This window comes from Zosterops lateralis (assembly GCF_965231275.1).
Source record: "Zosterops lateralis genome assembly, chromosome: 23".
Taxonomy (NCBI): domain Eukaryota; kingdom Metazoa; phylum Chordata; class Aves; order Passeriformes; family Zosteropidae; genus Zosterops; species Zosterops lateralis.
In genome coordinates this window covers 586,259-601,682 of record NC_139783.1, presented here as the reverse complement: position 1 = coordinate 601,682, position 15,424 = coordinate 586,259, and the positions used below count along the sequence as shown (strand labels likewise).

The following is a 15,424-nucleotide window of genomic DNA, read 5'->3' as shown; positions in this document are numbered from 1 at the left end:
TTCTTCCCAATTTTTCCCATTCCCAGGTTTTTTTTAAGGTTCCCTTGGAATTTCCCACCCCAAACCCCCCAAATTCCCCCAAAAAACCCACTCGGAATTGCGAAATTAAGAATTTTTTTATAACAAATCCTCGGAGAGATGAAGAATTCCAGCTTTTTTTTTTTTTGGCTTTTTTTTTTTTTTTTTTTCCTTAAGGGAATCCCAAGATCCTGAGAGGATTCCCAGCTGGATTCAAAAATAAAAACAAAATAAAACAAAATTCCCGGGATTTTCTTCTTTTTTTTTTTTTTTTTTTCTTTTTTTGTTGTTATTTTGTTGATTTTTTTTTACCAAAAAAAGTCTCGGATCCGACGCCGGGAAAATAAAACAAAACAAAACAAAATAAAACCAGAAAAAACCACCCTCGAAAAACTAAAATAATAATTTTTTAAAAATCCCAAAAATTAAAAAGAAAAAAAATAATAATAAAAAAACCGAATATTAAAAAATTAAGAAAAGTTCCAAGAAAAATCTCCCCCCTCGAAAAAAATTCCCCAAAGCATCCCCCCAAATGAATAAATAAATAAAATATAAATAAATTTTAAATATATATATAAATAAAATAAAATAAATAAGTTTAATAAATAAATAGAAATAATTTTAATAATTAGAAAATATATAAATAAAGAAAATAAAATCCAATAAATGAAATTTAATGAAATAATTAAATAAAGAAAATAAAATTTAACGAAACAATTAAATTAAAAAAGAAAGAAAATTTTATAAAGTTATTAAATAAATACAATAAATAAATCATAAATAAAATTAATTCAATAAAATACATTAAATTAATTGAACAAATTAAATAAATTATATAAATAATAAATAAGTAATTTGTTAACAATTAAAAAAATAATCTTAAAAAAAAAATTTAAAATGTCCTGAAAAGTCCCCCCCAAAAAAATCCCCCCCAAAAAATCCCCCCCCCAAAAAAATGAAATAAAAATAAAATTTAGAATTAAAAATAAATAAAAATAAAAAATAAAAAATAAAAATAAATAAGAATAATAATAAGAATAAAAATAAAAATAAAATTCCCCTTTTGGGAGTCACAACCTCGAGGGGTGGAGGATCCGAAATTCCCAAAAAACAACAACAACAAAAATAAATAAATTCCCTAAAGAATGTCCGTGGACGAGGAGCTTAAAAAAATATCTTTGAAACCATCTGAGCTTAAAAATAGACCAAGAGAGTGAAGCTTAAAATCCCCCCCGGAGAGTCCCCGGAGCTCCGGGAGCTCCTGGAAGGTTCTGGAAGCCTCGGGATGGATCCAGACGGGGCCTGGGAGCGGCTCCGGAGGCTCCAGAAGGTTCTGGAGAAGTTCTGGAGGGTCTGGAGAAGTTCCAGAAGGTTCTGGACGGTTCTGGAAACCTTTTGATGGATCCAGAGGGGTCCTGGCAGCGTCTCCGGAGGTTCCAGAAGGTTCTGGGAGGTTCTGGAGAAGTTCTGGAGGGTCTGGAGGTTCTGGGATGGATCCAGAGGGGTCCTGGGTGAGGTTCTGGAGCAGTTCCAGAAGGTTCTGGATGGTTCTGGAAACCTTTGGATGGATCCAGAGAGGTCCTGGCAGCAGCTCTGGAGGTTCTGGATGGTTCTGGAGAAGTTCCAAAGGTTCTGGAGGGGTTGGAGTGGATCCAGAAGGGTCCTTGGAGCTGTTCTGGAGGTTCTGGATGGTTCTGGAAACCTTTGGATGGATCCAGAGGGGTCCCGGGAGAGACTCTGGAGGGTCTGGAGCAGTTCCAGAAGGTTCTTGAGGTTCTGGAAACCTTTGGATGGATCCAGAGGGGTCCTGACAGTGGCTCTGGAGGTTCTGGATGGTTCTGGAGCAGTTCCAGAGGTTCTGGAGGGGCTGGAGCAGCTCCAGGGATGTCAGGACAGCTCCAGATTTGTCCTTGGAGCAATTCTGGATCTCCTGGATCAAGCCCAGAGGAGTCCCTGAAGCCATTCCAGGAGCTCTTGGAGCAATCCCAGCACTTCCAGAGGTGTCCTTGGAGCAGTTCTGAAACTTCTGGAGTGATTTTGGAGCTCTTGGAGCAATTCTGGATCTCCTGGATCAATCCAAACACTTCCAGAGGAGTCCTTGGAACAATCCTGAAGCTCTTAAGAGAGATTTTGGAGCTCCTGGAGCAAATTCTGGATGTCCTGGATCAATCCCAACTATCCCAGAGGAGTCCTTGGAGCCATTTTGGGCCTCCTGGATCAATCTTGGATCTCGTGGATCAATCCAAGCACTTCCAGAGGAGTTACTGGAGCAATCCTGGATCTCCTAGAGCAATTCTGGATCTCCTGGATCAATCCAAACACTTCCAGAGTCATCCTTGGAGCCATTTTGGATCTCCTGGATCAATCCTGGCTCTCCAGCATCAATCCTGGATCTCCTGGATCAATCCTGGATCTCCTGGATCAATCCAAACACTTCCAGAGTCATCCTTGGAGCCATTTTGGGCCTCCTGGATCAATTCAAGCACTCCCAGAGTCATCCTTGGGGCCATTTTGGGCCTCCTGGATCAATCCTGGATCTCGTGAATCAATCCTGGATGTCCTGGATCAATTCTGGATCTCCTGGATCAACCCTGGCCCTCCTGGATCAGTCCTGGCCCTCCTGGACCAACCCAACCTCCTCCTGGTGGCCACCCCACAACCCCAAACCTCCGCGGGGTCTCCATCCCCTCCTGGGGGTCCCATCACGACCCCACCTCGGCCCCTTCCCCTTTTTCCCCCTCCCACTCCCCTCCCCTGCCTTTTCCCGCCCCTCCGGCGGAACCTTCCAGGTGCTGCCAACTCTCCCCCAGCTTGGAGGAGCTGGAGGTGCCGGCGGAGCCGCCGTTGGTCTGCGAGCACACGTGGGCCTTGCCCTTGGCCTTGGGCTGCTGGTGGTTGTGGATCTTGTACCTCATCAGGAGGATGAAGATGAAAACCAGCACCGAGGCCACGATGATGCCGCCGATGACGATGATCATGGTCCCCCCCAGGAACTGGGCCTGGAGGGAGCGGCAGGGCCGCGGCTCCGGCCGCGTGGAGAAGCGCGAGCAGCCCAGGGGCCGCGTGGCCGGCAGCGACGTCCGAGCGTCCGAGAACACGGCCAGGACGCACAGCTCGTACTCGCGGCCCGGGGCCAGGTCTGACAGGGAGAAGGAGGCGCTGGGGGCCGGGATCATCCTGCAACGGGAATGGGAATGGGGTTTGTAAGTGATTTCGGATTTTTTCCCATTTTTTTGGGACTTTTTTCCATTTTTTTCCAATTTTTTTTCGTCTCTTTTCCCATGTTTTTCGGCCTTTTTTTGACGCTTTTTGCCCCTTTTTTCCCTACTTTTCACACCCTTCTCTAGACCGACTACCCAGTTTTCCAGACCCTTTTCCAGCTCTTTTTCCTGTTTTTCAACCCTTATTCCATATTCTTTATCCCCTTTTCCAGCTCTTTTTCCATGTTTTTCAACCCTTTTCCCACGTTTTCCAGACCCATTTCCTTCTTTTCCAGACCCCTTCCCAACCCTTTTTCCATCTTTTCCAGCCCCTTTCCCACATTTCCCATCCCCTTTTCTGTGGTTTCCAGATCCTTTTCCATCCTCTTTTCCACATTTTCCATCCCCTTATCCACATTTTTCATTTCCAGCCCCTTTTCAATGTTTTCCATCCCTTTTTCCATGTTTTCCATCCCCTTTTCCTGCTCTCCACCCCTTTTCCATCCCCTTTTTAGTGTTTTCCATCTCTTTTCCCACATTTTCCGTCCCCTTTTTCCACATTTTTCAGATCCTTTTCCACCTGTTTTCCCACCCATTTTACCACATTTTACTCTTGCTTTACCACATTTTTCACCCATTTTCCCACTTTTTCCACTTATTTTCCCACGTTTTTCCCACATTTTCCACTTCTTTTCTCACATTTCCCACTTGTTTTACCACATTTTTCACCTGTTTTCCCACATTTCCCACCCGTTTTTCCACATTTTTCCCACATTTCCCACCTGTTTTCCCACCCCGTTTTCCCACATTTCCCATCCTCTTTTTCCACATTTTTCAGACCCTTTTCCATCCGTTTTTCCACATTTTCCACCTGTTTTCCCACATTTCCCTCCCATTTTTTCCACATTTTTCACCTGTTTTCCCACATTTTCCACCCATTTTTTCCACATTTTCCACTTGTTCTACCACATTTCTCACCTGTTTTCCCACCCATTTCCCCACATTTCCCATCCTCTTTTTCCATATTTTTCAGACCCTTTTCCATCTGTTTTCCCACATTTTCCACTTGTTTTATCACATTTTTCCCACATTTCCCACCTGTTTTCCCACCCGTTTTCCCACCCGTTTTCCCACATTTCCCGCTCATTTTTCCACGTTTTTTCCACATTTTCCACTTTTTCTACCACATTTTTCACACCTGTTTTCCCACATTTCACACCCATTTCACCACATTTCCCACTTCTTTTCCCACATTTTTCACCCGTTTTCCCACCCCGTTTTCCCACCCCTTTTCCCCCCATTTCCCACTCGTTCTACCACATTTTTCACCTGTTTTTCCCACATTTCCCACCCTCTTTTTCCACATTTTTCAGACCCTTTTCCATCTGTTTTCCCATATTTCCCACTTGTTTTATCACATCTTTCCCACATTTCCCACCCATTTTCCCACCCATTTTCCCACATTTTCCACCTGTTTTCCCACATCTCCCACCCCTTTTCCCACATTTCCTACCCGTTTTTCACATTCCCCACCCATTTTTCCACACTCCTCCCCTCCCCACCCTCTCCCTCCACTCCACCCACCTCCCAAAAATCATTAAATTATTCCCCCCTGGATAAACCAATCACCGATAGACGAGGATCTCGTCGGCGGAGCTGTTGTACTGGATCTGGTACATCCTCAGCCCCTGCAGCTCCTCCTGGGGCGGCCACCGCACCAGCGCCGACGTCGCCGTCACCTCGGCCACCACCACCCCCCCTCTGTCCCCCCTCTCCAGTTTGGACTCGTTGGAGAAACTGGATTTGGCCGAGATCAGGATGTCCGAGGGCTCCGGCCGGGCCGTGGCGGGTTTTTTCCCCTCCTCGTCCTCGCACTCGGTGCCGTTGGCGTCCGGAGTCACGCGGAACTCCACGGGCGCCGTCGACTCTCCGGCGGCGTTGGAGGCGATGCAGGTGAAGGTGCCTTGATCGCCCAAAGAGGCTTCCAAAATATCCAAAGTCCCGTTTTGGTAGGAAACCGTCCTGGTGGTGTTGGCCACCAATTTGCCGTCGGGCGCGATCCAGCGCACGTAGGGGTCGGGGTCGCCCACGGCTTTGCACTTGAGGGAGGCGCTTTGCCCCACGGCCGTCACCAGTTTGGGGGTCCTGTGGGTGATCATGGGGGGCTCGCAGACAAACTCCTCCTCCCGGATGCTCCAGAAATATTTCCCCATCAGCTCCGGGGGCGACGCGCAGGTCTCCAGGTCGTCCTCCCGCGTCAGGCGCCGCAGCCAAACCAACTCACAGTTGCAGTGGAGAGGGTTCCCACCAAAACTCAGCACCAGGGAGGTCAGGGGGGAACCTTTGGACTTGGCGTAGACGGGGATCCGCGAGAACAGCGGGTCCGGCGGGATCTTCTTCAGCTTGTTGGACGTCATGTCCAGCCTGGCCAGCTTGTGCAGGTTGGAGAAAATCCCCTCGGGCACAAACTCGATGAGATTGTGATCCAAACTCACCGTGTTGACGTTGGACAGCTTGGCCACGGTGCCCCACGGAACATCCACCAGATTATTGTAAGACAAATCCAAATCCTCGATGGTCTCCAGGAAATCGTCCAGGGAGCGCGGCGAGATGGAGCTGAGCTGGTTGTTGCTGAGGATGAGGTGCCGCAGGTTGACCAGGCCCTTGAAGTGCTCCTCGCCGATGGCCGTCAGGCGGTTGCTGTCCAGGTGGAGGGCGTGGAGGCCCCTGAGGTCGGAGAAGGCGTAAGGCATGATCTGGCTGATGGTGTTGCGCGACAGCGTCAGGTGGATCAGCTGCGTCATGTTGGCGAAGTCGCGGCGCCGCAGGACGGTGATGAAATTGTCCATCAGGCGCAGCTCGGCCGTGCGCCGGTCGATGCCGGGGGGCACGAAGAGCAGCCCCGTCTTGGTGCACAGGATGGTGAAGGACGGGGAGAGGTTCTGGCACGAGCAGCGCTTGGGGCACGGCGGGGGGTTCGTGCTGGTCGCGGCGGAGGAGGAGAAGACGAAGAAGAGGAGGAAGAGGAGGAGCTTTTCCATCGTCGGGGAAAACGGGAATCTGGGGGGGAGAAAATTGCAGAATTAGCAAAAAAAAAACCAAGAGAATTTGGGTAAATCGATTGAGTTTTGGGGTTAAAACCAAGTTTTAAACCAATGAGGTTGAGGAAATTCAGTTGAGATGGAAATCCCAAACCTGAGAAGGAGAAAACGGGAAAAATCGGTGAAAACATGGTGGAAATAGTGAAAAAATTGGGTGAATGGGTTGAGTTTTGGGGTGAAAACCAAGTTTAGGGTCGAGATTCCATCCCAAGAGGTTGAGGAAATTCAGCTGAGATGGAAACCCCAAACCTGAGAAGGAAAAACAGGAATCTGGGAGCGAAAACGGCAGAATTAGTGAGAAAAAATGGTAAAATTGGATGAATCAGTTGAGTTTTGGGGATAAAACCAAGTTTTAATCCCAAGAGATTGAGGAAATTCAGTTGAGATGGAAATCTCAAAGCTGAGAAGGAAAAAACAGAAATCTGTGGGTGAAAACGCCAGAATTAACGAGAAAAATTGATAAAATTGGGTGAATCCATTTGAGTTTTGGGGTGAAAACCAAGTTTAGGGTCAAGATTCCAGCCCAAGAGTTTGAGGAAATTCAGCGAAGATGGAAATCCCAAACCTGAGAAGGAAAAACACGAATCTGGGAAGAAAAAATGGTGGATTAGCAAGAAAAAACAGAGATATTTGGGTGAATCCGTTGAGTTTTGGGGATAAAACCAAGTTTTAATCCCATGAAGTTGAGGAAATTCAGTTGAGATGGAAATCCCAAAGCTGAGATGGAAAAAACAAGAAAAAAATCGGTGAAAATACGGCAGAAACAGTGAGAAAATTGGATGAAATAATTGAGTTTTGGGGTTAAAACCAAAATTCCGGCCCAAGAGGTTGAGGAAATTCAGTTGAGATGGGAACCCCAAAGCTGAGAAGGAAAAATGGGAGAAATCCATGGAAAAGTGATGGAATTTGGAAAAAAAAAACAGAAAATTTGAGAGAATTGGTCGAGTTTTGGGGTTAAAACCAAATTTAGGGTCAATAAAAAAATCCCCAGTTGTGACCTGAGAAGAAAAATGAGGATAAATCCATAGAAATGTGGTGGAATTTGGGGAAAAATGGGGAGAAATCCATGAAAAAATGGAGGAATTTGGGATAAAACCCAAGTTTTAATTCGAGGATGTGGAGAAAATTCCCAGTTTTGAGGAAAATCCTAAATTTGAGAGGGAAAAATGAGGATAAATCCATGGAAAATTGGATTAATTTGGGGGAAATGGGAGAAATTCAGGAAAATTTGGGGAAAAATGGGAGAAATTCAGGAAAATTTGGGGAAAATGGGAGAAATTCAGGAAAATTGGATTAATTTGGGGAAATTTGGGGTTTTATTATTCCAGAGGGTTTTTTGGGTGGGATTTTATTGGGATTTGGGGAATTTTTTTGGGATGATTTTTCCATGGATTTTCCCATGGATTGGGTGGGAGGGGAAAAAAAAAAGTGAATAAAATTTAAATACATTTAAATAAAATGAAATCAGATTTTAAATTCTAATGAAAAGAAGAATAAATCGAAATATTAAACATTAATAAATTGAATAATAATGAGTTTGAAATGGAAAAGAATTCAAAAGAATGGGATTAAAAGAATGAATTAAAAATTCATGTCAGTTCAAAATCAGAAGGAATTAAAAAGAAATGAAAAATAATAGAAATGTTAATACAGAAATAATGGCATTAAAATAATAATGATGGAAAGCAAAATAATCAAAGCAATAAAAATAAAAATAATAAAAAGAAACTATTAAAAATATTTAAGATACAGTATTAAAAAATAAAATGATAAAAATAAAATATTGAAAACAAAATACTAAAACTTTAACTAAGAAAAGTAAAATCCTTAAAATAAAAGTAATAAAAGTTAAAATACTGAAAATGAAAATAAAAAATTAATAATAGAAACAAAAGAATTAATTTAAGAGATTAATGCATTGAAGAGTCAGAATAATGTATTAAAAGTAATTTATAACTGAATTAAATAAGGAAATTAATGAGAATAAATTCAGAATAATAATGGTCACATTTAAATCCAAAATAATATTAAATAAATATTTATATTTTTAAAATTATAATTCATAGTCAATCAAAATAATTAAAAAATAATAATCACTGAAAATAATAAATAATTATAATAATTTTTAAAATGATAATTGTAAAGTATTAAAATCAATTAAAAAATAGAAATAGATGAAAATTAATAATAATTAAAAATAAAAATAATTAAAATAAGAGGAGTAAAACTGATTTATAATTAAAACACCTCTAAAATAATAAAAGATAAACCAAAAATTAAATAAATCCCATTAATCAGCATAAATAAAGAATTAATTAATAAAACCTAATTACACTTAATCCTATTAATCCCTAATGGATAAAAAAAAAAAATTAAATTTATCCCAAAACCTCCTGAAATATCTGGGAATTTCCCTTTATCCCAAAATAATCCTGGGAAAGTTTCCTGGCCCCCAAAAAAACTCCCCCAGGCTGAAAAAAAATGAGATTTTTTTTCTCATTTTCCAACAGAATTTCAGGGAAAAATGTCGAGATTTGGCCCAAAATTCCCAAAATTTGAGTGGAAAAAGGAGAATTTGGGGGGTAAAGGACCCAAAATTCCAAGTTTTTAGAGAGAAAAGGAGATTTAAGAGTTTATTGAGACAAAAATTCCAAGATTTCTGTGAGAAAATTGGGAATTGGGGGGTCCCAGGTCCAAAATTCCCAAAATTTGAGTGAAAAAAAAGGAGAATTTGGGTCAAGTCAAGCTCAAAATTCCAAAATTTCCAAGAGAAAAGTGAGAAAGAGGAAATTGCCAAGGCCCAAATCCCAAAAAAAAAAATTTCCCAATCCTCCCTTTATCCCCAAAACTTTGAAAATTTGGGATTTTCCCAGTTCAAACCAATAAAATTAATTAATTTTCCTTCCCAAAATCCCAATTTTTTTTTAATTCCCAGGGACTTTGAGCATCTTTCAAGGTCTTTTTTTTTTCCACCCAAACCATCCCAAAATTCCTGAAATCCCAGAAATTCCAGGCCCAGATTTAAACCAGAAGGAATTGACCAATTTGGGGATTATTTTGGGGTAGAAATTTTAAAAAAAATTGATTTTTTAGCCCATTTTTTCCAAGCCTGAGGTGCCACATTCCCAAATCCAGGTGTGGCCCAAAGAGGAGAAAAAAAAATAAAAAATAAAAAAAAAAAAAATAAAATAAAATAAAATAAAATAAAATAAAATTCCTTTGGAATCAGAGAATCCAGGAGTTTAAAAATAATAATAAATAATTAATAATAATTTTTAAAAAATCTGGATTTTTTTTTTTTTTTCCCAGCTGGAAAATCATTCCCAGGATTAAAATAAATAATAAAAAAAAAATGTGGATTTCTGGCCTAAATTATATAAGGAGGGGGAATCTCACCCAGGTACCGACAAATCCTGATTTTCCAAGAAATAAAAAATGGAGAATCCCTGGAATGTTTCATTTGAAAGGTCAAAATCTCCTTTATTTTATTTTCAGGGGGGGAAAAAGTGAAAAAAAAAAAAAAGCAAATTTTTTCAGGCTTTAACCGGAATTTTAATCAGAATTTCCCCCTGGGGGTTGAAGAATTCCCAGAGAGAGGGAAAATAAAAATAAAATAAAATAAAATAAAATAATGGAATTTTGGGGCTGGTTTAGAGTAAAAAAAAAAAATATTAAATTTATTTTTTTTTAAGGAGAAAAAAAAAATCTGCAAGAAATTCCCAGTGGGGGGAAAAAAACCTCAATGACACGTCCCTTGTCCCCCCTTTTGGGGAGGGGGAAAAATGGGATTTTTTTGGGGTTTTAAAGGGATTTTTAAAGGGATTTAAAAAAAAAAAAATAAAGGGGGGGAGGATGAGAATCTCAAACGCCGCAACGCGGGAAGGACGCGCCCTGCTCAGAGCAAAAAAAAAAAAAAAAAAATTAAATAAATAAAAAATCAAGAATTGCAGGTGCTGGAAGGAGGAAAAAAAAAATAATAAAAAACAAACCCAGAAATAAACAAGAAAAAAAAAAAAATAAAAAAAATCTGGGTTTTTTTTTTTTTTTTTTTTTGGGAAAATTTTTGGGGGGGATTTTTTTGGGGTGGGGCTGAAAAAGGAAAAAAAAGGGGGAGAAAAAACACCTGGAAAAGCCACACCTGGAAAAAAAAAAAAAAAAAAGCCACACCTGGAGATGACACGGCGGATTTATGGGAAAAATTGAGAATTATCCTTAAAAAATCCCCCAAAAAAATCCCCAAAAAATTCATTTAAAATCCCCCCAGGGTTTGGAAAATGCTTTGGGTATTTTTTTTATTATTTATTTTATCCAAGGAAGGGTTAAAAAGCTGGAAAATTTGGGAGGGGTCGGATTGGGGAGGGGATGCGGTTTATCCCCATTTTATCCTGATTTTATCCCCATTTTATCCCCATTTTATCCCCATTTTTTCCTGATTTTATCCCCATTTTTTCCCCATTTTTTCCTGATTTTTTTCCCATTTTATCTCCATTTTCCCCCACGGTTATGGAGGTTTTTTGGGCTGTAAAATCTTAATTTTTTTCTCTATTTTTCCCCATTTTTTCCCCAATAAAAACTCACCTTTTCCCGCCGCGTTTTCAGGGGGGCGGCGGCGACCCCCGCGCCCCCCCCGGGGGTCCCGAGTTTTTCATGGCGATTCCAGAGATTTTTATTTTTTATTTTTTTTTTTTTTTAGGGAAAAAAATAAATTAAAAATAAAATAAAATAAAAAAGCGGGGAAAGCGAAGGGAAGGAGAGAGAGAAGAGAGAGAGAGAGGAAAAGGAAAAAAAAAAAGGAAAAAAAAAAAGGAGGAAAAGGAGGAGGAGGAGGAAGAGGAGGAAGAGGAGGAGGAGGAGCCCCCGCCCCTCCCCCACCCCGCCCCTCCCCCCCTTTGCGGCCGCGGGAGGGGCTGGGAAAGGGGGGGGAGGGGCGGGGGGAGGGGCTCTGCTGGGAATTTTTTGGGGGGAATTTTGTGGGTTTTTTGGGGGAATTTCAGAGTCAGGATTTGATGGATTTTGTCCCGGTTTTATCCCCCTGGAATTGCAGCCCCTGAATCCCTGGATTTTATTCCTGCCCTGAATCCTCAGCCCTCCCTGAATTCCTGAATTTCTGAATCCCTCAATTCCTCAATTCCTGAATTTCTGAATCCCTCAATTCCACCCCTTTGCATCCCTGAATTTCTGAATCCCCAAATCCCTGAATTTCTGAATTCCTGAATTCCACCCCTTTGAATTCCTGAATTTCTGAATTCTTCAATCCCTAAATTTCTGAATCCCTGAATCCCTCGATTCCTGAATTTCTCAACCCCTGAATTCCTGAATCCCACCCCTTTGGATCCCTGAAATCCTGAATCCCTGAATTTCTTAATTCCTGAATTTCTGAATCCCTGAATTCCCAAATCCCCCAAATCCCTGAATTCCTGAATCTCACCCCATTCCATAAATCCCATAAATCCCACCCCCAAAAATCCCACTCCCAGCACCGCCCACTCTCCACTGTCCCCGAAGTGTCCCCAAATGTCCCCAAGGGTCCCCAAAGGTCACAAAGTGTCCCCAAGGGTCCCCAAATGTCCCCAAGTGTCCCCAAGGGTCCCAAAGGATCCCCAAGGGTTCCAAAGTGTCCCCAAGGGTTCCCAAGGGTCCCAAAGTGTCCCCAAGGGTCCTCAAGTGTCCCCAAGGATCCCCAAGGGTCCTCAAGTGTCCCCAAGGGTTCCCAAGGGTTCCAAAGTGTCCCCAAAGGGTCCCTAAGGGTCCCCACCCACCCCCAGAGTCCCCCAATGTCCCCCCTGGTGTCCCCAGGGCCACCCCCGGGTGATGCCACCCCCGGGTGATGCCACCCCCCTGTCCGTCCGTCCCCCCCCCGTGTCCCCTTTCCGGGGTGGGGACATTTCCGGTGTCACACACACACACCCCCCCCCCCGGGGCGCTGAGTCAGCGAAATTCCTGCCCTGAAACCGCCCCAAAAAAAAAAAAAACAAAAAAAGGGGAACGGGGCGGGTTCTGCATTTATTGGGGACAGACAGAGGGACAGACAGAGGGACACCCTGAGGACCCTAAAATGGGGCTGAGAACCCCAAAAAATGGGGCTGGGACCCCCAAAAATGGGGCTGAGAACCCAAAAAATGGGGCTGAGAACCCAAAAAATGGAGCTGGAGACCCAAAAAAATGGGGCTGGACACCCCAAAATGGAGCTGGAACTCCCCAGAACTGAGCTGGAGACCCCAAAATGGGTCTGAGACCCCCCCAAATGGGGCTGGACACCCCAAAACGGAGCTGAGGAGCCCAAAAATGGGGTTGGAAACTCAAAAAATGGGTCTGGAGATGCCAAAAAGAGGGGACAGACAGAGGGATGGAGGGGACAGGGACAGACAGAGGGACAGAAGGACAGACAGAGGGGACAGAGGGACAGGAGGACAGAGGGACAGAGGGACAGAAGGACACAGGGAGGGGGTGAGGAGACACCCACAGAAGAGGAGGAAGCAGAGGAGGAGGAGGAGGAAGATGAAGATGAGGAGGAGGAAGAGGAAGAGGAGGGTGGTGACATCCTGAGGTCACACTGTGGTGACACTGAGGGGACAGAGGGACAGGGGGACAGGGGGGACACCCAGGAAAGGAGGAGGAGGAGGAGGAGGAAGAGCTGCCCGTCCCCCGACCCCAGTGCTGACCCCAGTTCTGCCACTGTGGTGGGACCCCAAAAATGACAATGACAATGACGATAATGAAGATGACAACGATGATAATGAAGATGACAATGACCATGATGACAATGACGATGAAGATGACGATGACAATGATGACGACGATGATGATGAAGATGACCATGACCCCCTCACAACCCAGTTTTGACGCTGTGGTGGGACACCCAACGTGATGATGACAATGACAATGACGATGACGACGATGATGACAATGATGATGATGATGATGATGACAATGATGATGATGTAGATGATGATGATGACAATGACGATGACAATGATGACGATGATGATAACGACAACGATGACAATGATGACGATGACAATGATGATGATGATGACGATGATGATGACAATGATGATGACAATAATGAAGATCATGATGACAATAATGAAGATCATGATGACAATAATGACGACAATGACGACAATGATGACGATGAAGATAACGATGACAATGACAATGTAGGTGATAATGACGATGATGACGATGACAATGATGATGACGATGACGATGATGACGATGTAGATGATGATGACAATGATGATGAAGGTGATGATGACAATGATGATAATGATGACAATGACAATGTAGGTGATAATGACGATGGTGACAATGACGATGATGACGATGACAATGATGATGACGATGATGATGACGATAATGATGACAATGACAATGTAGGTGATGATAACAATGATGACAATGACGATGATGACGATGACAATGATGACAATGATGACGATAATGACGACAACGATGACGATGATGATAACGACAACGATGACGATGACAATGATGATGACAATGACGATGATGACAACGATGACGATGATGACAACGATGACAACGCCCACCACCCTCACACCACGGTCCCCTCAGTCCCCTCCTCCGTATTGACCACGCTCCGTCCCCGGCCGTCCCCGGCCACGCTGGTGGGCTCATCGCTGAGCACCCCCTTGAGCAGCGCCCTCCACGACCTCCTCACCTTCCCCAAACCCCTCCCCATCACCAGGTAGATGACGGGGTTGACGCACCCGTTGACGTAGGCCAGCCCGGCCACGGCGGGGTCGGCGGCCTGAGCGCCCCGGAAGGCGGCCGTGTCGGGCGCGCTGGCCGCCAGCACCAGCCCCACCACGTGGTACGGCAACCAGCACACGAAGAAGCTGACGATGACCACCAGCACCGTCCTGGTGGCCCTTTGCGACCTCCCCAGGCCCCTCTCCCTCACGCGGCACAGCAGGCGGCCGTAACAGCCCGAGATGACCACGAAGGGCACCAGGAACCCGCAGAGGAACCTGACCGTGGCCGTGGTCAGCTCGGTGCCGCGCTGGTGCGGCCGGACGGCGCCGTAGGACAGCACGCAGGTGGCCTTGGCCGAGAAAGGGTCCAGCCGGACGGTGCGGAAGACGAAGGACGGCGCCGTCAACGCCGCGGCCAACGCCCACGCGCCGGCGCAAGCCCCGTGCGCCAAGGCCGGCGTGCGGCGGTTGTGGCACCACACCGGGCGAGTGACCAGCGCGCAGCGGTCGGCGCTGATGGCCGTCAGCACCAGGACGCTGGCGAACATGGCCAGCACGGTCAGCGAGGGCAGCACCTTGCAGGCCGCGCGGCCCAGCGGCCAGTGGTGGTCGGTGGTCAGCGGCAGGGCCAGGAAGGGCAAGGCCAGGCAGCTCAGGAGGTCGGCCAGGGCCAGGTGGGAGAACCAGACGCCGTTGACGGTGCGGCGCAGCTCGGCCGCCGTCACCCAGAGCACGGCGCCGTTGCCCAGCACGCCCAGCAGGAAGATGGCGGCGTAGAGCGCCAGCACCAGCCGGTGCCCGGTCGGGATTTCCGCCACGTCCAGGTCGTCGTAGAACTCGTCGTACCAGGTGTCGTTCCCGGTGTCGTTCCATGGGGAGGGCATGGTGGCACCTGACGGGGGGGTCAGGGGGTTAACGTGGGGTGGGGGTGGTCAGAGTTGGTCAGGGAGGGGTTAAGGTGGGTCCTTCACCTGTTCAGGTGGCCCAAAAGACCCCAAGGCAGGTCCTTCACCTGCCCAGGTGATCCAGGACCTTCCAAAAGATCCCCTGACCCAGCCCAAGGTGGGTCCTTCACCTTTCCAGGTGACCCCAAAGACCCCAAGGTGGGTTCTTCACCTGCCCAGGTCATCCAGGACCTACCAAAAGACCCCCTGACCCAGCTCAAGGTGGGTCCTTCACCTGCTCAGGTAATTAAAAAGACCCCAAGGTGGGTCCTTCACCTGCCCAGGTGATCCAGGACCTACCAAAAGACCTCCTGACCCAGCCCAAAGTGGGTTCTTCACCTGTTCAGATGGTCCAAGACCCCCTGGTGGGTCCTTCACCTGCTCAGGTGGTCCAAAAGACCCCAAGGTGGTTCTGCACCTGCCCAGGTGGTCAAGGACCTCCT

At 45.4% G+C, this 15,424-nt stretch overlaps 2 protein-coding genes across 2 annotated transcripts; both read right to left on the bottom strand.

The window, feature by feature from the left end:
- Positions 1 to 2,720: 2,720 nt before the first annotated feature.
- Positions 2,721 to 6,259, bottom strand: LOC310918299 (leucine-rich repeat and fibronectin type III domain-containing protein 1-like protein; the record flags this gene model as incomplete). The annotated part of the gene is made up of 2 exons (XM_083877153.1): positions 2,721 to 3,195; positions 4,848 to 6,259. 2 exons carry the CDS (start codon positions 6,257 to 6,259, stop codon positions 2,721 to 2,723), a joined length of 1,887 nt encoding a protein of 628 aa, XP_083733279.1.
- A 7,774-nt stretch (positions 6,260 to 14,033) lies between these two features.
- On the bottom strand, positions 14,034 to 14,921 carry C5AR1 (complement C5a receptor 1; the record flags this gene model as incomplete). Its single annotated transcript, XM_083877152.1, has 1 exon — positions 14,034 to 14,921. A coding segment is annotated over one exon (888 nt), but the record flags the coding sequence as incomplete, so codon positions are not given.
- Between the last annotated feature and the right edge of the window lie 503 nt (positions 14,922 to 15,424).